The 26,440-nt window shown below is 33.3% G+C and overlaps 1 protein-coding gene across 1 annotated transcript in view; it reads left to right on the top strand.

Moving 5' to 3' along the window:
• The window catches only part of SEC63 (SEC63 homolog, protein translocation regulator), a 58,759-nt gene that overhangs the window by 15,126 nt on the left and 17,193 nt on the right, over window positions 1–26,440 (top strand). Inside the window, exons 2-14 of the mRNA XM_015240419.3 lie at window positions 6,814–6,913; window positions 11,162–11,276; window positions 12,689–12,801; window positions 15,086–15,147; window positions 15,719–15,777; window positions 16,246–16,296; window positions 17,434–17,542; window positions 19,578–19,672; window positions 19,774–19,906; window positions 21,089–21,181; window positions 21,917–22,071; window positions 23,361–23,508; window positions 24,766–24,848. Of these exons, the coding sequence (XP_015095905.2) occupies window positions 6,814–6,913; window positions 11,162–11,276; window positions 12,689–12,801; window positions 15,086–15,147; window positions 15,719–15,777; window positions 16,246–16,296; window positions 17,434–17,542; window positions 19,578–19,672; window positions 19,774–19,906; window positions 21,089–21,181; window positions 21,917–22,071; window positions 23,361–23,508; window positions 24,766–24,848 (1,316 nt within the window). The remainder of the gene's footprint in view (window positions 1–6,813; window positions 6,914–11,161; window positions 11,277–12,688; window positions 12,802–15,085; window positions 15,148–15,718; window positions 15,778–16,245; window positions 16,297–17,433; window positions 17,543–19,577; window positions 19,673–19,773; window positions 19,907–21,088; window positions 21,182–21,916; window positions 22,072–23,360; window positions 23,509–24,765; window positions 24,849–26,440) is intronic.

Here is a 26,440-nt window from a genome sequence, read left to right as displayed (position 1 = left end):
GTTTAATTTATACATTTTAGTTGCATATTTAAAAATCATATAAAATAGAGTGCTTTATTTTTATTGAAGTATACTTGGTTTACAATGTTGTAGTAGTTTCTGGTGTACAGCATAGTGATTCAGTTATACATATGTATGTATACATACTCTTTTTCATTACAGGTTACTATAAGCCATTGAATATAGTTCCCTGTGCTGTGCAGTAGGACCTTGTTGTTTATCTATTCTATACATAGTAGTTTGTATCTACCAATCCCCAACTTCCAGTTTATCCCTCCCTCCCCCTTCCCCCTCTGGTAACCATAAGTTGTTTTCTATGTCTGTGAGTCTCTTTCTGTTTTGTAAAGAAGTTTGTTTGTGTCATTTTTTTACATTCCACGTGTAAGTGATACCATGTGATATTTGTCTTTCTCTGACTGACTGACTTCACTTAGTATGATGATCTCTAGGTCTAGGTTCATCCATGTTGTAGCCAATGACGTTATTTCATTCCTTTTTTAATTTTCCATTGTGTGTGTGTGTGTGTGTGTGTGTGTGTGTGTATACACACAGCACATTTTCTTTATCCATTTATCTGTTGAGGGACATTTAGTTTGCTTCCATGTCTTGGCTATAAAATATAACATTTAAAAAAATACAGTTTTAGCCCCTTACATTTCAGGAAACAGTTATTTTTAAACTCCTCATGTATTCAACCTCAGTGTCTTTATGATCACCAGAGCTATTTTTTAAGTCATCTTACAGGTTTTCAGAATTTGTTTCATCTTCATTTGGGACTTTCAGGTTCTGAACATGACCATCAATGGAAATTTTATTCCAAGTCACAAGTGCAACATTATATAACATTAGACGTTTTATCATCCTGTAGGTGTATATTTTTAATCTCCATCATGTAGCCACCTACTGTATTTTTAAAGTGGTCTTTACAAAGATTGCACACAATGGCAGCTAACACTTGTAATTTGAGATCAGGGATAATTATGAATATCTAAAATTTTAATTTTTGCCTTCAGGTGACCTCTATGCCAAACTACCATTAATTGAAATTGTTGTGGGCTGTCTTCCCCCAGCTTTTTTTGTTTCTTTGGCTTTTCGGTCTTTTAAAATAATCAAGCACCCGAACTGCCACCCGCCTCCACCCCCCCAGGTGTTTGTAAGTGCTCAAATATATAGTGATTTTTTTTTGCCTGAAGGTTGCTTGTAGGGGAATGGAAAAAGATAATTGTTGCCTTACTACCCCTGTTTATTCTCCCAACCTTCCCTTTCTTCTCCCTGTGTCCCTAATCTTCAGGCTGTATCGTTCAACTTGCTTTCCGTGACCCTTCTATAGCCATGTGATTTGGGGTGTGTATGTGTTTAATATTGTCTCTTGTGGGGAGGTGCTTTTGGCATCTAGTGGAAAGAGATCATAATACTGCCAAACATCCTCTAATGCACAGGACAGCTCTCCAGAATTACCTAGTCCAAAATGTCAATAGTGCTGAAGCTGAAAAACCGTACTCTATAGTGCTTGTTTCAGTACTATAAAGGGAAAATAAAATTTAGGTGGGTGAGCATGTGATACAGTTGTATGCTGCTGTCTAGTCAGGGGCCTGCTGAATAGTTCTTGATCAGTATGGTGGTTCTGCTCTGATCCAAACATTTTCAGTTGCCTTCTGGGTTTCCTTCTTCATTGCAAAAGTATGCATATGGGGTAGGTGGCAACTGAACCCAAGTTTCTGGAACCCTTCCAATTTCGGTAATCTGTGATTATGTGCAATGTGTGGTGGTGATGGTGAGTAGTGTTTAGTCAAGTTCCTATCTAATCCAAGCGGTTCTGACCTGGCCTTGACAATGACACATCATGGCCAAATATTTAGATTCAAGTTAAGAGCATAACAGAAGTCTTAGTTCCTCTTAGTCTGTTTTGAGATGGTTAGGTAAGCTGTAGTTTTGATGGTTTAGAGCAGTGATTCCCACCAGTTTTTCACTTGCAAATTATCATTCTCATACTTTTCCTTTTTTGAAGCATTTCGGGAACTACCTGCACTATTAAAGTAAAATGTATTTTCCTATTTTTTTCTAAAATTAATAAAACAAAATTGTCCTATCAGTGAGGGAGCCAGTATCACACTGAGGTGATAGTCTTGACTAGCTGCCTAGAGACTGGGTAGCTAGAAAACTGATGTATCTATATTGCAAGGTATGTTCTAAAATTTATTTCACAGTGATTTTTATAACCCTCAGAATATCAAAATATCAATATATTTATTTGAACTGCAAAATAAAATCAGACTTTTTGATCTAGTTTGATTTGCCTGATTTAACAATGAGAACTGCCTTTGTCAGTTACATTACATAGCATATTTTTTTCTATAAATTGAATGACTCGAGGTAATCTGCAAGTTTTGACAAAATATACTTAAAGTAAAAGATAAAGCTGTTTTACCTAACAATGTGCCATATTGGTAAAAGTGTAGTTTTTATTTATTTATTTAGGCTTTTTTTTTTTTTTTTTTTTAGTGGAGCTACTGGGGATTGAACCTGGGACCTTGAGCATGCTAAGCATGCACTCTACCACTGAGTGGTACCCACCCCTGTGTACTTTTTATTTTAAAAAGTAAGTTTTAGTATTTAGAGTTTTAAGTCTTTGAACATTCTTATTTTAGTAATGTGTCCATTTATAATATCTGTGTTGCCTTGATGACATACACACACACACAAAGTAGCATCAGCAATGTTAACACATACAACTGTATAGATATTAAACTTATCACTATGATAAACTTAGCTGATGTTCTTTGGCTATATGTGCCAAAGCATTTGATGCGAAGTCTCTTGATGTCTGCAGCTTTCCCTAAAATAAAGGGGAAAGGGAAGAAAAGAAGGAATGAGACATGAAGCAGAGAGTTGCAAAAAATGTTAATAGTTGGTGGAGTTAGATAGGATATTATTCATTGTAATACTCTTCCAACTTTTCTGAAGGCTTGACATTTTGAAGTATAAAAAGTCGGGAAAAAGTAGTCACAAGGAATAAAACAAATTAATTTTAAGAAGTATGTGTCAGTATTATAAGAAATGACTTACCAGGATAAAAATATATTACATTAGGATAAAATTATGTGGGGGAAGTGGAATGAAGAGCTTTTTCATGAATTTTTGCAAATGGATGATGGTGGGTATGAAATTGCTATGGTTTTTAGATTTCCTTGGTAAATTTAAAAGCAGTGGAACCCTTTTATTTTAAAATGTCAACATCAACATATGTCAGAGAATGACATCTTCTGCAACTCTTCAAACTTAACAATGAAAATTTTAGATGCCAAATTAAAACTCTACAAGAAGATACATGTATTTTTCGAGTTCTTTTGTGATAAGCAGGCACTAAGGTTTGAAGACTTCAGATCTGGCTAACATTCTTTCACTCTTCAGTTTCTAGGAAAACGGTGCTAAGAGTTTACTCAGCAGATCTGAGTGACTCTCAGACCGGCAGATCATTCTGGCATGACAGATGGATGTGACTGTTTTAGCAGAGGCACCATATAGCTTATGAAGCCCAACCATAATAACCTGCCTCCAAGCCTGGACTACTCCCACGGACATGTAAACTTCATGTTCAGCTGCTGAGAGTAATCATAATATGTTGTTATGTTGCTTTTAAAATCACAGAATTGTTTTATGACCTCGAAATTTCCCTTTTCTGTAAATGTGGGTAATTTCTTTAAAACTATGTCATAAGTTAATGATATTAATTAGGTAATCTTTGCTAGCCATGAGACTAGTAATTCTGTAAACTAGAAGCTTATAAATGAGTTTCTTTTTATTCTAAGTGTCTTAAAAATATATGGAAGAACTTCTGACAGTTACTTTGATTTGAGGTCATACATGTAGAATTTTGGAGTATGTACTACTTATGTTTAGTTGTGTTGGATATCACTGTTACTGTGTAAACTATACCCTGCTGTACTTACTGATTGACTTAAATATTTTCCTAAAAGGTTACAGTGTAAATTTTGGATTGGAAGAAAGAGGCATGCAAGGTACATGTACATATTGTACAACACTTTGAGGGGTAAAAACTATGTGTACTTTCTCATGGACAGAAATATTGGGAAAATACCATTCCTTTGGAAAGATCAAGCCATCTAGTTAATAAAGTAACTTCAGCATTGTTCTTATAACCTTATCAGATGTTTCCTTGGTTTTATACTTAAAATGGGAGATGGTGGAGGCTTAATTTAATGAAATACTGATTAAAAAATCACCAGTGGTATTTTCAAAAGTGTCCATAATTTAACTGTGAAAATCAGAAAATTAACATTACTACCATTTCATTTTTAGACCCATTCAAGTTTTGTCACTTGTCTCAATGATGTCCTTTATAGCAAAAGATCTATTTCAGAATTACATATAACATTTCGTTGACAGGTTTCTTTAGTATCCTTCAGTCTGAACCATCTTTAGTTTTACCTTGGCTTTAAAGATTACAGGCCAATTATTTTGTAGCATGGACCTGAATTTTTGTTGTCCAGTGTTTTCTCATAATTAGATTCAAGTTATGTGTCTTAGACAGCAATTTCACAAAACTGATTCTGTGTTCATCTCATTGCATTCTACCAGATGATACATGATTGCATTTTGTCTCTTTGCTGGTGATGTTCACTGATCACCTGATTAAGATGGTTTCTGCCAGATTTTCTGTATTAATTTCCTGTTGTTGCTGTAACAAACCATAACCTTAGTGGCTTAATATGACACAAATTTATTATCTTATAGTTCTGGAGGTCAGAAGTCCAAGATGGGTTTTAGTCATGGTGTTGGCAGGACAGATTCTTTCTGGAAGGTTTAGAATAGAATCCTTGCCTTTTCCAGCTTCTAGAGTCAGCCTATATTATTTGGCGTGTGGCCTTTCCATCCATCTTCAAATGATAATACTCCAGCCTCTGCCAATTGTCACATTATCTTCTCTGTCATTGACTTTCCTGCTTCCTTATAAAGACCCCTGTGATTATAGTGGGACCACCCAGATAATTCAGGATAATGTTCCCACCTCAGATCTTTAATCACACCTGTGAAGTCCCTTTTGCCATGTAAGATAATACATTCATTGGTTCTGGGTATTAGGATATGGTGGACATCTTGGAGAGGGGTTAGTTATTCAATCTAATGCACTTCCCCCGCTGTAAAATCATTCTTTCCTTTTTGTAATATTTTGTGGGAAAATAACTTGGATCTCTGGTTCCTGTTCGTGGAGAATGCTATATAGAAATTAAGATCTGGGTACTAGGTATGCTCACTGATATTGAGATGCCATTGCTCCTACACTTCATATAATTAGGGAATATGTATGTGTGTGTGTAGGTCTACATTTATATTTCTATAGTAAAAGCTATTAATTAGTTTATACTGATAACCTTCAACACCACAGGGTTCATTCATGTTTTCTAATTTTTCATGTATGTAACTTCCTTCTCTGACAGTAAAAAACTGATGCCAGTTACCCTTAATAAATTAATGTATTTAATCAGTCCCCCTGTATATTACCAGTCTCCTTTTCTGTCACTACCCCTTTCCCTGTATGGATCTTCTTCACCATACCTGGTTCTGATACCTCCTGCCACATAGCTCTCTCACGTGGATTCTTTCCTCAAAAAATGATAACAGGGTAGTTGGATTTCTTACATGGCAGCTTTGGAGTGTTCTATTATTTGCAAAGATCTTTCACTTATCGGACATCTATTTAAGGTCTTTGTTTTGTAGTTTTTTTTAATATCATGAAAACATTTTTACTTAGTATTAGTCAGCTGGACTAAATTTAGATGATCTCAGTTTTGTTGGCAACATCCCAAAGCATCATAGTTAGAAGCCAATCGAACATACAACTTCTTCTCTCCATCAGGCCTGATCAAGGTGTTGATCTTGGCCATGTCAGTATTGTAGATCTTCTTTACAGTCCTTTTGATCTGGTGCTTGTTGGCTTTGACATCAGTAGTGAACCCAAGTGTGTTGCTGTCTTCTGTCTTCTGTCTTCGTCATGGCCAACTCAGTGCTCAGGGAAACTGGGTAATGACATGGTCAAGCTTGTTGCTCTTCCAAGGATAATTGGGCTGCCTTTGGAGTGTCTTGGGCCACTAGAAGGTGGATAACATGCAAATCTTCTCTTCTTTTGTGGCTGTAGATCTTTTAGCACTGCCTTTTTGGCCTCCCCAGCTTTTGTTTTGGCTTTAGCTTTGAAAGTGGCAGGGGCTTCTTTCTTTGCTTTCTGCGTGCCATCTTCACAAAAAGGTAGGTTTTTATTTTCACACTTACTTAAAAATTTTTTAAACTTGGGAGAGTTATTCAAATCAAGTGATTGTGGTGAGTTTAATAAAGCAATACATGATATTTGGGCTCTAGTTTAATTCCTTTTTAACTGAATTGCAGATTTTTCCTGGGAACTAAAATACCTTTTGTTATAACTCTTAAATAAACCTGTTTTAACTTCTCGTGGGTTTGGGTGGCTTTTCTCGTTCAACATAATTATTTTTTTATGTTTGAAGACCACCATTTCTGCTTAGCTTCCTTAATAAACCGCATGTTCCAACTGTTTTATACTTTTTGTTACTTCTATAGCAAAAGGGAACGGAGGAGAGAATTTCTTAGAAATTACTGATTATGTAACTGAATATTTTGGGTTCAAGTCAGTATTTAAGTTTTTCAGTTATAAGTAGACAGTACTTTCATGTTCCAAAAAAACATTAGCATGATAATGAAGGTTAGTGTGGTATTAACTCTGGTTTTGCCTTCACTATGAAAATAGTTTAACTTATTACCTTATCTTCCTTTTTTTGACAGAGCAAAATCGATTAAAGAATATCAGAAAAGTATATGGAAGATGTATGTGGTATCGTTTACGGTTATTAAAACCCCAGCCAAATATTATTCCTACAGTAAAGTAAGTAATTGGTTTCAATAAAAAATACTTAGTGTTTACTCTTTGCTAGGCATCTCATACAATAGGTGTATAATGATGAATAAAATATGCCTGTAAAGAAATTGTAGCCTTAGGAGGGGTAGGATGTAATTAGTAAATTTGAGAGTAGTCTGAACAGAGTGGTTTAGAAGTTAGAAGAGTATACTCTGACTTGGGAGGAGGGGCGAAAGAGAAATCATAACTTGACCTTGTATATCTTGTGTCAGGAATTGAATTTCTCTTAAAGGCTAATGGAGGAATCTTTAAAAGATTATCAAAAGCATGGAGGTGACATGGTCAGTTTTGCATTTCATGGTAATTGAAGTTTATTGAGCACAAATTGTGTGCCAAGTGCTGTGCTAGGGTTTTATATGTTACTTCAGTTTTATATTAACTTCAAGGAAGACGTTTCTGCTTTTTCTCAGACAAGGAAACTGAGGCTAAGAAGATAAGGTCACTTGACCAATATCCTAAAGCAAGAAGTGGTGGAGTGGGGACCTAGTTACACTTTATTTTGGCAAGCCCAGCTGCTTAAAAAGGCCATTGGCATGTTTAATTGGAGTAGGCATCTTTGACTTTGCAGGGCTGTGAGGTATGCTGGTTAGAGCCCCCTAGGCTTTGAACCTTTACCCTAAGTCATCAATTTAGAGGTGATAGATGAAACTGATAGGGGGCAAAAAAGTTGCTGTTACTGGATGACTATATCTTGTGAACTATCTCCATCTGTCTATCTAGTAGATAGGAGAGCAAGACCTAGCAGAGGAAATTAGTAAAAGTAGAACTGGTTATTTTTAAATCTTGGTTTAAAAGAATATGATAGTTTTCAACATATGTGTATTACTTAATGAGGTTTAAATAGTTTTCTTTGCAAGGTTCTACTTTGCCTAGTTTAGTTCCTTTGTAGCTTTGGTGTTAAAAATTCTTTAGTGGTGTAAAACTAAAAGGCAAAATTAGTGGTTTCAAGAGTAGTTTCACGTTCACTATTTATTCTTTGCTATTGCTTCTCGTTTTAGATTAAACTTTTATGAGGCTGCAAGACAAATATTTTTGGCTTTCCAATCTTTTCTTTTTTGGGATTTGGTCAACATGTTGTAGTATCTGAAACCTCAGTTTTCAAGGAAAAAACCCAACTCTGTGAAGGTCTCTTCAGTGATTAGTAAAGTGATTTACTTAAGTGGAAGTACAGTGATTTACTTTAATGGATGTTTAAATAAGGAATATTTAGGTAGGTACTGGTAAAAATTTAGAAAAGGTCAGAAACCATCAAAACCTTTTTGCTACTTAACCTTGAAGTATTCTTTCAAAATTAAGCAGTCATTGTGTAATTCTCAAATTTCTGAAAGTTGCTTCCACAATGATTTTTAAAGTATTTGGAGAAAAAAACACAAGATTTCAAGTTAATTACTGAAACTATATGTAGGGAAAATGCTTATCTTTTCAGAGAAATCAACCATGCTTTTAAAAAATTGGGCCTAGAGCATGATGTAATCCATCATGTCTCTACCTTTGCTTTGGCTTTCAGGAAATGAGAATGGTTTTTATTGTTTATGGTAGTTTTCATCAGCCTGGAGATTCTGTCATGGACCTCTTTATTCTTTGGCTCAGAGAGCCATATGCTACACGTAGAACATCTAACATGGGGTGTAGTGTCTTAGGTGTTTTATTCCCTTTCTCTTCTACCCTTGTTTGCTTTAAAATTTTACTTTAGCAGTTTTCAATTTCACCTTAATCTTTGTTTTCTGATCTTTGGGAAAGTTGGCAAAACAAAATGTGGAGTTAACTAAATTTGTGTGAAAATAAAGTATATATTCAAGTATTCTTTAGCATATTGAGAGTATTAACAAACTTTGGATTTGAGTCAAAATTTGAGTCAAAATAACTAAGTTATTTTCATTATTCAATAAGTAGTTATTGTGTGCCTACTATATATGTGTCAGGTATTATGCTAGGCGCTGATATGCTGTACAAGTACTGGCAAGTAAACAAGTAACGATAATAGAGTTTAGTAAGGGTTGTAAGCAGGGAGGGTGATAGGGGGCGCCATGAAAGAGCAGAGGAAGGGCCCTTAATTCTGGCTTGAGACAGAGGCTTCCTTGAATAAGTGAAGTCCTAGCTGAGAGCTGAGACTTGAGTAAGAGTTACTAATAACAGCCAATAGCTAAGGTGAATTTGATTACTATCTGTGAGGCACCTTCTAGATGCTTTACATACCTAACCTCATTTAATTGTCAAACCCACCCTAACAGTTGTAAATTGAGTTGTAAGAGGCTAAGCTAAATGGTAAGGCTGGGTTTTGGCTTCAGGTAGTTTTGTTCCAGAGCCTATGTTCTTAACTACCTCTCCCTAATAGCCAGGTGAAAGTGGGAGTATTCCAGGTAGGGCTCCCCCTTTGTCTTTGGGCATACAGATAGTGTGGAGAGCAGCTTGCAGTATTATGCCCTTAATAAGGTTTAGAGCATTAGTTTGGCCAGATGGAAAGAACTTTGCATCTGAGTGCAATTTATGTTTAAGTTGCTCTGAGGTTAGTCAAGACTGAATAAGGTCCTGTCTACGTGCTCAAGGAGTTTGCAACGAGTCAGAGGAGGAAAGTCCCGGTTTGTGCTTCTTTGTGACTGTAACCATGGTCTCGCCATTGATCATCTTGATGGTTAAGGATTGCTTCTTGGAGGGTAAACAATTTGAGTTGTCTTGAAGGATGAGTATGCTTTACATATGTAGAGATGGGGAATGGGAATTCTAGGTAGAAAAATCCAAGACAGCAAAAAGCATGATGGTGGGAACAACTTAGGAAACTTTGGGAGACGGGGATTTATTTTGTTTGAAAAACCAGAGTGATAAAGGTAAGGAGGTAGGTTGGAACTGGATCCTAGGAGCTCATTCCAAATAAACATGTTTAACTAGGTTCCTACCAAGAGAACTTAAACATGTTTTTTTCTGTATTTGAAAACAAGTCACTTCAGTGTTGTTTGATTAGGCCTTCTGTGATTCATTTAAGTCTTTGCTTAATAATTCCTATTTGATGTAACATTGTGATACAAAAGGTATAAAAAATAAAAATTATTCAATTTCATTACTTAAAGATAGCCATTATTAAGATGATTTACCTTCTATATTTTTATTTATAATAAACTTTTATTTATAAAAATATGATTATATTATACATACAGCTTTGAAAGCCATTTTTCTTTTTTAAACTGAACAATACAACGTAGATAATCTTCCACAGGAAATATATTTAGTGGCTAAATAATACTTCTCTATGAATGTACTGTTACTTTATCTGTTCAGTACTCTATTGGTGGACATTTATGTGTGTGTGTGTGCATGTTTTCTGCTATTATTTATAACTGTTACCAGCCTTTTACACTTTATATACTTAATTTTAGTTCATTTCCTTCTAAATTTTTTAAAGTGGAGTAGATTGATTGTTGAAAAGTTACATACTTTGGGGCTTTTGATCCCTTATTGCCAGATATTCCTTCAAAGTGTAGAGTATATGAGAGTTCCTTTTTTCCTTAGCCTCTCCAGTACTGGTAATATCAATCTTTTAAGTATTTTTACTAAATAGAACATATTGAAGAGAAAGGAAATTAGTTTTCTTTCAAACTATATGTTCTTTTATGTCATAATCTGTTACGCACATTTTTCTACATCTTTGTTGGCTAAAAATATTCCATTGTCTGGCTGTATTTTGGTTTATTTAATTATTTAATTAGTCTCCTATAAATGGTTTCATTAATTCCCTATAAATGGACATTAAGATTTTTTCCAAATTTTTACTCTTATAAACAAGGCTATTTCTTTATCTTTACACAATTGACCCATTATTTTTTGTAGCTTTATCTTACTAAAAATATAATTACAAGGTCAAGAGCAATTCTTTTTTACATTAAATGATTAACTGAATACTTGTATTAATATATTTTGATCTAATGTAATGGGTCTAATAGGTTAATAAATTGAATTAACTTCTTAAAATTCTGCAAATAGTAACTGAGGGAATATTACATGCCAGGCACTGCTAGAATCCAGAGAATTCAAACGTGAAAGACACTGTCCTTGCTATAACAGCTTACAATTCAGTGATTATAAATTTGAGTCAATAGCACAGTGATATGAGACTACTTTGGATTGTTTTATGCCTTTATCATGCAATAATGTGTTTAGAATCTTAAAGGAAAATCATAAAGTTGTATTTACTTATACTTCACTTATCTTTTTCCTGAACAGGAAAATAGTTCTGCTTGCAGGATGGGCTTTGTTCTTATTCCTTGCATACAAAGTTTCCAAAACAGACCGAGAATATCAAGAATACAATCCTTATGAAGTATTAAATTTGGATCCTGTAAGTAGTATTTTTATATAATACACATTAGTTTAATGATCCCGTGAAAATACTGTGGGTCCACATCCTAAAAGAAATTGAGCTGTGCTTAAAGAAATCAGACTTTGGTCAGTTAAAATGAGATACCTAATCCATTATTATTCTAGTGCGTGTAGGTTTTTTTAAGCTACAGATGTTGATTGCCATCCTTTAAGGTTGGTTTGTAATTGCTAAAATGTAAAAATATTTGAAGATGAGATGAGAAGTTAGTACATTTTTAAAGGACATTTACAAGATTGGTTTAATGCAAAGTTAAAACCAGGAGGTTCATTTATATTGGTTGAGTGATAGAAGTCTTAGGACCCTGTGTTAGTTGACACTAAGGCAAGGCATTAAGTCTTTATGTCTTATAAAGAACTGGTGTCCTTGTCATAGAAATTCGAGTTAACCTTAAGTGTACTTGTTAGGTGACTTTCTTGATTGAACTGGATTAATGGATCCTAGTAGAAAATTAGTCTTAAGTTTATCAGTGGAAAGTTAGAACTGAACTGTATGCTAGAGATCATCCAGCCTTTTTTTTTTTCTGATGGAGAAAATGAGGCCTGGAAAATTTGTGCCTTGTCTGGGGTCGTATAACTTCTTAGCAGCCAAGCTGAATCTAGTGTCCATTTTTCCCCCTAAACTACTTTCTTTTACTTCTAGTCTCTGCTCAGTAAATGGCTTGATCCAGAGATTCATAAAATACAAAAGAGTGTGTTTATCTTCTCATTTTCTGCTTTATAGAAGTGAAGTTTGCATGTCAGCTAAATTTTCTTACTGTGATGATCATGGTTATCAGGAGAGACTTTTAAGAGCAAAAGGTTTAGGGCAATTTAATACCATAAAAATCAGTATGAAAAATTTATTAATAGAAATTGAATCTAATTAAGAACAACTAAGGTAGACTTATGAAATATTTACTTAATATTAAAATGCTGACAGGCTGATAAAACCAGGTATTCTTTAGATAATTTCTTAGAAAGGAAGTTGACCTTTGATTTGAGGTTTTTTTCAGCCAGACTTAATTTACTGTGATCACTCTTTGATATTTAAATATCACTATCATTTTATTTTTTAAATTCTATATGTTTAAGAAGATAGATGTTCAATACCATTTTTATTTAAATAGCATTATATAACATCACTCTCAAATTATCAGTGCCTAGGGTACTGCTTGGCACATAATAGGTGCTTAATAAAATAAATATATTGGACAGAGTATTTTTATTTAAAAAATATGTGAGTGAAATATGGGACAAGATACATATAGGATGAAAACTTTATTTTCTCTTTCTGAAAATATTGAGTAGTTAATATTTTAAGTTCAAAGTGAGATAGATTATGTTTTTACAGCATCATACTTATTTTTACTAAAACACAACCTTTTCTTTTAGGGGGCAACAGTAGCAGAAATTAAGAAACAGTATCGTTTGCTGTCACTTAAATATCATCCAGATAAAGGAGGTGATGAAGTTATGTTCATGAGGATAGCAAAAGCTTATGCAGCGTAAGTATTATAGGACCCATTACATATTTTTAAGAGTGGTAAAGATAGTTCTCTGTCTGAATAAAAGAGTAAATAAAATGGTTGTCATACACTTTTACTAAATGCTGACCTCATGTATTGTCTGTCATTTATGGAACTATCTGGCAACCCTGAAATGGTAATTTAGCTAAATCTTAATTTTAGTAATTTATAGTAGTGCTTTTGTCCTGTGAGTTGACCAAATTAAATATTAAGTCATATGTTAATTGAGCTATTTTCTAAGCATCGTGATTAGAAGAGGGATATACTTACATCTTATTTTCATTTCTAGGCTTTTTATTAGGCTATATCTATTTTCTTTTGTTTTGACATTGTAGCTTGTCTCATTTAAACTATTTAAAGATGAGTTTAATTTGGGGCGGTAATTAGGTTTGTTTATAAGATGAATTTAATTTTGGGGAACAGGATAAAGTATATAAAATTAGAAGTAGTTTTTCCTTGAGTATTAATATTACAAGCGATAAAAAAGTTAGCTGGACTCTTCAGGAATCATGGTAGGTATATCCCACATAGCTCTTACGTTGAATTTAAAAAGTAAAATACAGACAAGAGTAAAATACAGATGTTATCTGATTTTTGAGGATTCAGTGGTGTTATAATTTTTTAAGCTAATTTAAAAACTATAAGTAAATAATAGGCTATGCAGATATAATAGACTGTGAAAGTGGAATGAGAATTCCAGAAGATTGGAAAATATTATTGTCTTACACATTTTTGTGCTTAATAAAAGTATATTGACTGTGCTTCCTCTCTGCCTTCCCCCACTCCCACTTATGGATTTCTTATCTATGTGAATGCGATTCTATAATAAAGCAGCACCTTCAGGAGCTTTTGAAGTGTGCACTACATTTTGTTTTCTACACAGCAGATGTCCTCAAGATTACTGTCTTTCAGTTGGTGTCTCCTTTTCCCCCTTTTCCAGTGTGTCTCCTTCAAGCATTTACCCTTGTTGCACAGGTATTGCAGTGCCTTAGTTGCTGTCTTCAGGTAATTTAAAAAGAACTGAAGATGTCCAGAGGAAGACAGATAGCCAAGATTAATTAGTAGTTTTAATTTTAGTGCTTTTGGTGTAGTTACCCCCCCACCCCCTAGTTTTGGGTATTATAACATTTTCAAGTTCATGATTTTGTTCTCAGGTTCCTGGAAATCTATTATGTGTGGTCACTGTTCTAGAGAGTACAGAAGAATAATATGTGGCCTTTGGTTTTAACTCAGTTACATGATCAAGATGTAGAATGTTTTGTATTTAAAATGTCTTAAATATTTGATCTATCAGACAAATGAAGTAAAATGATTATGGGACCCAGAACTTTGAATTATTGTAACTTGTACCAGTATAACTAGATTAGTTAAAAGGGTGCATTTTACTAAATATAAGTTATCAGTGATTGAAATGAAGCTGCTATCTTATGTATAACTATCTAGTTCATTCCTCTTGTTATAGTTGAGATTTTGCTTTTGGGTGTAAAACCTATGCTTGCTTAAGCTACTTTTATAACGAGTGGGCAGCATGGATAAACATTGTTAAAGCTATTTTAACTTTTAAAAACATGTGCCTTCATGTGTTCTTACATATGAATATGTAACTTAGCTCTATATAGCCAACTCAGGTCACTCACATATAATTTAGTGAAAGCATTCTCTGGATCGGGAATTATAACCTGAGGTCTCTGAAATTGCGTACAGAATTTATGTGTATTTGTAAATGTGCGTTTTTTTTGCCCATAGCAGTTGAGTCTTATAGGTGTTGTTCATTTTTTTCTTGAAGAATGTGATGGCATTTTTGGAGAGATTACTATTAATCATGTATTATTACTCATGTATTGTATTTTAAAAATAGATATATATCATTATTAAAGTATAATCATATTCATTGAAGAAATTTTGGAAAAGATACGAGCATATAAGATTTTAAAAGTTGCCTGTAATCCTACTTGCCTTCTTAGAAGATGAGGTATAGCCTTTAAAGTGTCATCTTCTGGCTTAAACTGGCTAAACTTGAGAACTTATGGGCCAACTAGGAATTTGTGTCAGGGCTCAGTGGTTAGCATTTTCTGTTAATGCTGAGTTCCTTACTCTCCTCCCCTCCTCCTTTTTTTGGGTAATTTCAGAGAGGTTTTTGTTGATTCTCTGAAATTGGTATCTTTAGGATATGAGTTGGTGGGTTAATGGAATTTGTGTATATGAGTATTTATTTTTCAGATGTGGCTTCCTAATTTTGTACCTTTGTTTTTTTGTATGCTAGTTTAACTGATGAAGAGTCCCGGAAAAATTGGGAAGAGTTTGGAAATCCAGATGGGCCTCAAGGTGTGGTAAATTATGATTAAAAAATACTGAGGTTATGGTGTATATTAGGAAAATATTAACTAGATTGAAAAGAATGATTTTCTTAGTTTGTGAATAAGAAAATTACAACCACAAGGAGATAAACAGTTATGTAAATTGAGTTCCCTTTAATTAATTTTTACTTAATTTTTCTTTCTAGAGACTACTTGGAAAGATAGAACTTAGACTGATTTGTTGAGAAGAGTAGTCAGTCATTATTCATCATTTCCAGTGTAGTTGATGAAAATTAGATGAAAAAATCTTTTTTTTTAACTGACTAAACATTTTCTCATATATTCGTAGTGTTTATATAAACTCAAGACATATGAAAGAATTTTGATGTTCTGGGAAGAAGAAATTCACGTACTTGGTTTTTTTTTTCTTTTGAAAAAATTTGAAGTTTCAGATATAAACCCTATCCATCAACTCGTGTAACGAGAACACATAATAAGATCATCTTAAAGCTCTTTTGAGGGGCACAGGGTAGAATTTGGGGATATAAATAAATAAAACTGGAAGTGGAGACTCTTCAGAAATATTCTTCCTATTTTAGCCACAAGTTTTGGAATTGCCCTGCCAGCATGGATAGTTGATCAGAAAAATTCAATTTTGGTAAGTATACTTAAATAAGACATTATAATGCGTTTGACATATTTTGTTAATATAAAGAGAGCATTACAAAGAAAATACTGATATGCTGTTTTTAATTTAACTGTGTATTGTGAAAACTGTTTTGGTATAATGGGGAAAAGAATTGGTTCCTGTTATTAGGTTGCTCGTTTGGTGTGTTCTAAGGTAGTTTTAGAACTTTAAAGTTGTGATTCCTTTTGGAGGTAGTTTCAAGATTGGAACCAGTTCCCCAGGGATACTGAGGGATGACTGTATATGCTGCAGGTTCCCTGTCAGCAAAAGGAATGTAATAATGGTACCTTCCTCACAGAGTTTGAAAATAAGGATTAAATGAAATACTACATGAGGAGTGCTTTAAATTGTGTCTCCCCTATGTAAGCCTCAAAATGAGTTGGATGTTGTAATTTACCTGATGAAGGCTGTAATTTTTTCTCTCCTTTTCAATCCCAGGTTTTACTTGTGTATGGGTTGGCATTCATGGTTATCCTTCCAGTTGTTGTGGTAAGTTCCAGCTGTTTTCATTAAAATTTTTTTGAGGAAGGGAATTGGTGGCATGTTTTGCAGTCTCCCTATAAGATTGTTATTTGTATTAGAATATAATCCATTAATCTTTGATTTTTTTTTTAAAGCAGAGAAAGGTTTATTACAGGGCCAAGCAAAGAGAATGGGTGGCTTGTGCTCAAAGACCCAAACTCTGAATTTTAAGAATCTTATATTCAGCTATACATTAAGTTTTCTGAAGGTGGCATCACTTTAGTATGTTAAAATTTATCTCCTTCTGATCCAGAAGTTACATACAAATGAGATAATACAGATGTATTTAGAGCTTAAAATGAAAGTCTTCCTTTACCACTTCCCCCAAGTCCATTTCTCTGTCAGATAATATCACTGCTAAGTTTGGTGTTTTCCTTTTCAGGTATTTTTTGTGCGTTATGTATACATTCATATGCACATTTTAAAAAAAGGTGATCTTGCTATATATATTGTTGTGTAACTTTTTTTGCTTCATATATTAAGAGTACAACATATAGAACAACATATAGAACAACCTCATTTTTTAAAGCAACTGCATAGTACCTCAATATGGAGAAACCATAAAGTTTATGGTTTTATTTATTATTTTTTTATGACCGGTGGTGTTCTTTCTGATCTTATGGTTCCTCTGAGTCCCATAGTGAGGCTAACAATTAATCTGTCTTGCCTTCTTCATAGGATTGTTGTGTGAGGATCCAATTGTATGGAATAATGTGAATGAAAGTAGTATATCAACTATAAAATTGCTCCTACACTTACTTATCAAATATCTGTTGAATATACGCTATCTGTCAGGAACCAGCTTGTTGCTTCTATCAATGGGTTGTTTCATTCCTATTTTTTCTTTAAACAATTTCTAACTAAAACTTAAATGTTTTCATTATATATATGTAGTGAGGTAGGCTGGCGTTTAGTCATCAGGCAGTGTAAGTATTTGCCAAATAAATCACTTAAAATATGTAACAAATGTATTTGTTCTAAAGAACGGGTCTTTTTCTTGATTTGTAGGCATTTAGAAAATTTGACCATAAAATATTCTGCATCAAATTTAACATTTATTGTGGTTTTCATGCTATTTCTTGTTTAATTTTGCTTACATTTTAGGGCTCTTGGTGGTATCGCTCAATACGCTATAGTGGAGACCAGATTCTAATACGCACAACACAGATTTATACATATTTTGTTTATAAAACTCGAAATATGGATATGAAACGTAAGTAAATTTATGTAACTGTGATATTATATTATTTTCTGAGTCATTTATGTGGAATTGATATATATTCAACTGGAAAAATTCCATAGTTCAGCTTCAGGGATATTCAATTTATGTAACTAAAGCTGGAGGAAAATGCTAACACCCTTTATTACATTTCTTGATCTTGTAGTTCTTTTACTCCCATTTACTCAGCTATCTTTTTCATATACATGTATCTTTTTCCCCCTAGAAATTGTATGGTAAAGCTTCTTGTGGGCTAATTTTGTAATAATACCAGCTAACATTTCTTGAGTATTTGTTGTTGCCAGGCATTGCTAGGCACTGTACATGTATTAAATAATTTAATCTTTGTATGCCCCCATAAGTAAGTGCTGGTTTTAATAGATGAGGAAACTGAGCCCAAGGAATTATAGTAAATGACAGAGCCAGGATCGAACCCAGGTAATGTGGTTTCCAAGTCCTAAACCAGTACGTTATACTGTGTTATTTGTGTCAAATAAGTAGAGGTCTTGGATGTGTTGAAAGAAAGCTGCCAGAATATTTCATTCCCAGAGTCTTTTTTCAAAATTTATTATGAAGAAAAAGTACCATCCTAAATACTTTCTTTGACCCCATAAAGCTAATAATGTAAATTTTATCCCTGAAATATATAGTGTTGCTTTTCAGAATCACTGCTCTGTGGAAATAAATCATAGACATTTCCCTTCCTGTCCTTTAAAAAAAAAGAAAGATGTAAATTTTAAATTTTGCCTCACTGGAGAATGCGTTTTTATTCCAAAATCTGAGTGGACTTTTTTGTATTTTCCACTTTTACTAATTTTCTTGGTAATGAGAGTCTCCTTAGAATCACTTGACTATGTGAGCTGATCTTATATTTCTGAAGAATGAGCATATCTTTTAATTCTGAGGAATGAGTGAATGTTACCCTCCTTCATGCACACATACCACTCTTATGCTGGATTGAAATAGTGATATATAAATTTACTCCCTTATGAAAATGTTTTATGTTTATAATCTGTTTTAATGGGTTTTTTTTTGGTTTGATTCAGTGATCTTGATGTCTGTTTTGTTTCTGAGGGTGGTACTTAGCCTTACACAATTAATTCTATCAGAAAAGCTTTGTTTAGCAGGTGGGTTTGGTTATATATATCCTTGATTTTACCATTGGCGCCATTTATATGGCTGTCTTAGGAACAGTTGTTTTTCATGCAAACATTGGAGGTAGTAATACTAATAGCTCACACATATTACTATGCTGACTGTGTGTCAGGCACATTTGAAGAAACTGAGGCCCATAGAGAGGTGAAGAATATTGTCCTAGGCCACTCAACTAGAAAGTGAAAGCACCAGGCTCTACACACTTAACCTCTGTACTGAGGACATTGCATGTATTTTCTGCTGTAAATTGAGATTGATGACTATAATTCCAGTCATTAAAGAGCTTGTGCAGGCTAAAGAGAGTAATGCTAATATATGTGACTGCAAATCATGTGTATTTCAAGGAGCAGTATTCCTACAAAACCCTCTAGGGTTCCATAATAAAAATTTCTGTAAATTGCAGTGTATTTTAGTTTACTCAAGGCTCTGAGGAGTCATGAAGTGAAGAAACCTGGAACTCTTTGTAACTCTTATTTTTCAGCTTTATTTAACCATAGAGAGCCCCCCTTTTCCACAAAGCATTTAGTAATGTCACATCGAATACTTAGTGCTATGTACAAAGTTTCTGTGGAACACATGCTTAGGTCTAGAAATAGATGCTATTTGTAGTGGTTTTAATGCATCTACTTGCTTCAGGGCCCTTAATTTGATGTATATTTCTTTTCACTTGTGGTAGGTAATGTTGCATACATTTTAAAAAGTGAGATGTTTCTTTTGTTATGGGAGAAATTAATACTTGTTAGTAGTAGAGTTAGGTGATTTTAGCATTGTGAGTGATTAGAAAACTTCCCCACTCTAGGATTAATCAAGTTTTATGTGGAGAATTAATAGATGAGTGAATTTATTTATCTTCGTATTTCTTTTGTTTTCTTAGGTCTTATCATGGTTTTGGCTGGAGCCTCTGAATTTGATCCTCAGTATAATAAAGATGCCACAAGCAGACCAACAGATAACATTCTAATACCTCAGGTTAGGCTTGTCTCCTGAGTTCCTTAAAAGGCATTTAAGTATTAAAAGTTAATGCTTTTATAAGTATACATTTTTTTGAGTAATTATTTTATTTACTCTAGCTAATCAGAGAAATTGGCAGCATTAACTTAAAGAAGAATGAGCCTCCACTTACCTGCCCATATAGCCTGAAGGCCAGAGTTCTATTACTGTCTCATCTTGCTAGAATGAAAATTCCTGAGACCCTTGAAGAAGGTATTTGTGACTCTGATATCTGTAGGGTTTTAGTGGTATAAATGTAGCAGACTTAATTAGACCTCATGGTGCAGTGTTTTTGTTGCTGTTCTTTTTACTCAGTCAAGTAATTACTCAAGGACCTTTAAAAAAGGAACCTATATGCTACATACATAATTACTTCACAAATACTTTGAAGGTCTAAGAAATTCACAAATTTGGGCAAATGTCAAATGTAGTATTTCAAGGTGAGAGAATACTTTGTATAAAAAAGGTTTAGTCAATTGTAGATTATACAATAATTCTGAATGACTTTTTAAAATAGGATTTTGTAAGCTTTTTGGGGGGAGAAAAAAATGAATTTCATAACAGTTATCTCAGCACCACCACTACCACAACCACACTTAAGCAGTAATTACCAATAAAGTGTCTAATCTTTATTTAAAGCTTCATAAGTACTTGTAGATTTACTTCTACTTAAAAGAAAAGCAGTGGGTTGCAACAGTGGTGTTTCCAGGCATGTCATGAATTTGAGTGTCATCTCTTTTCATTTGCATTATTTCAATTGAAAGTTTTAGAAGAAAGCTATCCTTAGGGAATAAATTTTCTTTCTGAATGAAACAAACCACCTCCCTTCCCTTTTAAGCCAATAATACAGTCAAATGCCTTTGAAAACAAGGTCAGTTGATGCTGTGATTAATGACTGTATGGGCTATTTACGATGAAATGAAGGAGCACTGTTTAGGCATTGTGTAAATGAAAGAACCTGTCTCCTTCCTCCTCCTAGTCTTTTCTCTGCACTTAGTTGACATTTCTTCTCAGTCTTAGTCTTCAGATTTATCCTTAATTATAGAGGCTTAGTTTTGCAAAAGGAAAAATTTTAAAGTTCTTAAGTTAGTAAGGTTAGGATTAAATTTAAGATTCAGACTTTCAAAAAAAAGGGGGAGTCACTTATAAAGCCTGACACTATAATATTCAAAGTTTCTCTTGAAACATCTAATCTGAGCTAAGGTTTTCTCACTGATTTTTGACGTAGTGCTACTGAGGAGAAACTGTTGTGTTCAACCTGTAAAATTCTGAGGTCATATGAAAAATTTGTGGGACAACTTAAATTTAGCGTTAGTCTTGGACTATAGGTGTTAAAGATGTTTTAACTATAAAAGAAGAATGGTTTGTTTCAGATTTTTTTTAATTGTTTTGCAGATCAGCAATTTATGCTGAAAAAATGCCCTGCTCTACTTCAAGAAATGGTTAATGTAATCTGCCAGCTAATTATAATGGCCCGGAGCCGTGAAGGTGAGGAGAAAACATAATTATGTTGTACTTCTTCTTGCAAGCATATACAGATTACACGTCATAGTTTTAAGATTTATGGGTACTTAGTATAGTTCTGTAAGTTGAATCTGCTTTCCCAGTTTTGTTCATGGTTTTTCTTATTTCTTTCCTGGATTTTCCATTATGTAAGGTGTCATAACTTATTATGCTTTTGAATTTACTTTTTCACTGTTTTATTGTTTATTGTTATTTATTTTTTGCAGAGATTTAAGATATCCTTTCCCTTCTTCTGAATATTTTTAGAATAGCTTAACAATGAATTTGAAATAACTCTTTGATGTAATGTTGATTCATCTGACATGTAATGTGTTTTGCATGAAGAGGAAAAAGAATGAATGAGTTTGTGGTCAGTAATGGAAATAGACCCTTAAAAAAGGAGATAGTGATTGTGGTTTGTTGTTATGGATGATGTCAGTTTTTCGCATGGTGTCAGTATGTTCTTGATACCAATGTCTGATTGATGCAAATAATTTTTCTATTCAGTCAATGGTGGTTGCTGAATAATGTGCATTTGACCAAGTTTGTATATTTTCTGTGTCTTATCCAGTTAACTTTCAAAGGAAAATCAATACTGTGATCATAAAATTTGAGGTATTAAGGATGTTCATGTAAATCTTGTTTCTGTGATGAATTATGTACTCCTGAACATATAAGAAGTCCAGCCCTGTTTTTGCTTTTTCCCCTGTTCTTTCTAAGAAAGGGAGTTTCGTGCTCCAACTTTAGCATCCCTGGAAAACTGCATGAAGCTTTCCCAGATGGCTGTGCAAGGCCTTCAGCAGTTTAAGTCTCCTCTTCTACAGCTCCCTCACATTGAAGAGGACAATCTTAGAAGGGTTTCCAATCATAAAAAGGTAATTCTTTGCTACTTTCAAATTAGTTTTAAGTGGTTTTTGTGTCACTTAAAGGTAGCATGAATGAAACATTTTGTAGAAATGGTTACTCTGAACTTTGATTTATAATATTTTAAATATTATAAAAGTATTCCTCATGTGGCTCTGTTAAGATTTTCTTGACTGGGTAGCTATTTTATAGTATTTACTACTGTAGTGATTTTATTACTTTGCAGGGGTCAGTGCATTTTAGTAGTTAACACTTTGTTCTTTATGTTGCCAAAAATAAAAGTACTGAGCAAAAATTCCATTCATTTTATTTGTGGCTTAAAGGTTGGGCAATTGTTTATTGGTTGAGTATGAACAAGAAAAAATTAAGCATTCAAAAAATAAGTAGATCAAATAAAAAGATAATTCTTTTTAGAAAATACAATCTATATATAGATTATAATGAATCTTAGGGTACAGCAAAAATGTGTATAAATGAAAAACCTGAGGAAATATAAGAAACTGAATGAAATTGTAATTTGAAAGATTTTAAACGTTACTTTGTATATGGACAAAGTAGGCAAAAGATAGACATTGGATTTGATAGTGCTACGGTAGAACTAATGAATGTATATTAGAAATTTGCATCAAGGTTTTTTCCTTTCAAGTAAGTGTGTTACCCTTATAAATTTGATCACATTTTAAGTAATAATTGAAAACTTCTGTATTCAAAAGCAGGCATTTCATATACCTCATGATCTAATCTCTGTCTGAGAAAATAAAAGTTAATAACTAGCACCAAATACTCAGAAATTTAAAAACCCTCTCTTGAGTATCCATTTAGCCAGGATAGGTATTACTGCAGTAACAAACAGCTATATTTAGAAAATAACACAAATGAGAATATTGCATAGTAAAACCTTAAGGGTGCATGCAGCTGTACTTGGGTGATTAATTCATACTCTTAAAGGTTTATACCATTAAAATTAAAAATAAAGGTGTGCAAACTGAGCAAATAAATGACAGTAGTTCTTACTTGGGTCAAGAGTCTCTAAGAATGTTATATTTTTCCCTCTAACTTTATTTTTTTCTAATTAAAAAAATTGTGTTAACTTTTTAATTAAAAAAAAAATCACAAATTTAAATTTCCTTGGAGAAAAAGGCCATGAAATACAGTAAGTATTTCCTCCTTTGAAATTTATATAATGTTAACAATTTTCTAAAAGTTGTTGGACTTTGTTTTAGTAAACATGCCAAGAATTTTCCTTTTATGAAAAGTTTTATGACTTTTGGATTTATTTTCTCTCTTTTTTTAAATTTAGTACAAAATTAAGACTATCCAGGACTTAGTGAGTTTAAAAGAATCAGATCGTCACAATTTATTGCACTTCCTTGAAGATGAAAAATATGAAGAGGTTATGGCTGTTCTTGGGAGTTTCCCATATGTGACTATGGACATAAAATCACAGGGTAAGCGGGAAGTTTCCTGTTGCTTCCCTTTTGATAGATTGGCTCTTGTTTATTTGGCTCAAGGTTCTCAAAATACTTCATTTAATAGCATAACTTGTAATTAGACTTTGCAGAACTGTAGTTTACCCGTCAGATTTGCTGTAGTGGAAAATGATGTAGTTTTGAAAACCCCACTCTTACTATTCTCATAGCAAGATTAGGTTTGCGGACTCTTCTGTAGTTCAACTTTCAGGAAGATGTTAACTTTTCAATGAAAGAGATATCCAAATGGAATGAAAGATATTTGAAATATACCTATTGTTAGTGTAAAAACCCTGCTTAGTTCTAAAATTAATTTTTAAAAACCTATTTATATTAAGCCTTGAAAATGATCATGCTCTGTGCCACATTTTGTGTGTTTTTCTCTATCTTTATGTGTGCTTGGAGTTATTATAGCTAAATATAATATCTTAGAATAGTGACAGAATTAGAGATTATCTGCTCCATTTCTTCACTGTGACATTGTTCTGAGCTTTGACATTTACTAAATTGCTGTTGTGAGAACATTCTTGTGGGACCAGGAATACAAGGATGTATTCGGAATGGTTTCTGTCTTTAAAGGGGCTGTAGTTAAGTTTGTTTTATTACTAGACTTTTGGGGATGTGTGTGGCAAATGTGGTTTTTTACAAAAAATATTTTTAAGGTGCTTTTTAATAGAAACAGTATTTTGAAGTTCTTACCTTAAAAAATAAATATCTTTAATGTTGCTTAGAATACTAGTTTTAATTATTTTTTTCTGATAGGCAGGCATTTATCATACAGGAAAAATCTTTTGCATATAAGGTTTACACAATTTAAGTGTCAGAACCCTATTTTTGTATCACTGTGAGAGAAAGCTGTGGTATGGTAGTCCTCACTTTATACTGTTTTAAAAGACCTGGGTTTGAAACTTGGCAGTGCCAGTATAGCCATATATGACCTTGGGCATTTTACTTTTTTTCTGAACCCCAGTTTCTTCTTTAAGGTGGAAATAATAATAATAATGCTTCATAGAGCTAATTTAAGGATTAAATGAGTGCATTTTTAAAGACATCTACTGGAGAGCTTTATACCTAGCAGATAGTCAGTAAATTATTTTTTACTCAGTAGGTTTAAAATTCTGTATGTTTCAGATACTGAAGTACCCAACTGGTTTGGGTAAGTTAAGTTTTGCTGTTTGCCTTAACATAGAGCTTGATTTTTATATTCTACTCTTACTGTTTTCTTTTATCCTATAGTTTTGGATGATGAAGATAGCAACAACATCACAGTAGGATCCTTAGTTACAGTGTTGGTTAAATTGACAAGACAAACAATGGCAGTAAGTAGTCTTGTTTGTATTTTTATGCTTGAAGAAGTAATGTGTTAAGGTTTTTATATTTTCTCATTTTAAATTAAACAGTCTTAAAGTCAAAACTATTGTTGCAAAATCTAATTTTGCAAGTTCTGCTTGCTATTTTGAAATTTTAAATTGATTTTTATTGTTTGCACACACAAAGTTGGAAAAATAGATTAATTCTTCATGTGGTGATTTGTTAATTTCCTATAAAACATAATAACAAGGTAATGTGAGTGTCATTCTTAAACTGTAAAGTGCTATACAGAGGTTAATTATTGATTATTGTTGAGAATTTCTCTTACCTTCCAAGCCAACTGTACTTCCCAGTTTACAACTGTAGTTGTAACTCATTTTTAATAAACTGTAGTATTTCAACTCAGCTTTATTTAGCTAGTGATAGATTTTAGCCTGTGCTACTCTGGGATCTGTGGGCATCTGCAGGAAACATTGCTGCATTTAAAACCCGTTTCTAAAACCTCTGGTAAGAAAAGCATATTTTTGTAATAGGATATATCAAATTAAAGATGTTGATTTTATGGTAGCAAGTGGTAAGGAAGCATTTGTATCATGGACTCTGGATAGGAGATGCCTCCTGGGAGAAGAGTAGACTCTAAGCCAGTGGCCAGGGTTGGGTTTAGAATCCAAATTTACACTACTTACATTCTTTGAAAGTCCCACCCTGAGAAATGAGCCCAAAATTGGCCTTGTGCTGTTGACACTTCTAGGGTAATTGGTAGAAGAAAAAGCAAAAATGCCTTGAAGGAAGGGAAAGAATCAGTTATTTATCTTTCAATTCTTGTATCAGTTGTATCTCAGTATAATTAAGTATTAGAATTCAATTAATAAATGAAGAAATTAAGCGGAGATGATAGAATTAGATTAGGAGTCAGCAGATGTTTTCTGTATAAAGGCCCAGTTAGTAAATATTTTCGGGTTTATAGGCCATACAGTCTCTGCAGCAACTGCAGAATTCACAGATGGATATGACAGTTTTCTCATAAAACTTTGTTTAAAAAGCAGGCAGTGGGCCATAGTTTGCTGGCCCCTGCATTAGGCCGGCAGTTTAGAGCCCAATAGTTACCCTTGCTTTTAGTTGGTAGCTTTAATAATTCTAGGGAGTTTATTAAACACAACCCACATTACCTGTTATCTTCTAGTACACATTCTTACTGAATTCTCACTGGATTTCAAATTCTAAATTTATAGCTTTTGTACTGATTCTAAATGGATTATTTGGTGGGTTGGGTATGTCTTTAGGATATATAGATTTCCTTGGTGTTCCACTTCTTGGTTATATTTAAGTTTATATCACTTCATTCTATCAGCAATATCACTTGCAATCATAAATAAACTAATATTGGTCTCGTGAAGTTTTAATGTTAGAGAATAATGTCATATATTCAAATTCTCATAAATAAAACAGTCATACCTGATTATTATTAGAGTAAGAGTAAGACTTTAAACTGAAATAAGACTATGACTTTATAATGAGTTTCCATATTTTAAGTCATTGCATTTATAATTTAGATAGACTGTACTTTTCAAAATATATTTAGGCAGATGTGAGATATTTC

This window comes from Vicugna pacos, chromosome 8 (genome assembly GCF_048564905.1).
Source record: "Vicugna pacos chromosome 8, VicPac4, whole genome shotgun sequence".
Classification (NCBI taxonomy): Eukaryota; Metazoa; Chordata; class Mammalia; order Artiodactyla; family Camelidae; genus Vicugna; species Vicugna pacos.
This window is presented reverse-complemented; position numbering and strand designations above follow the sequence as displayed.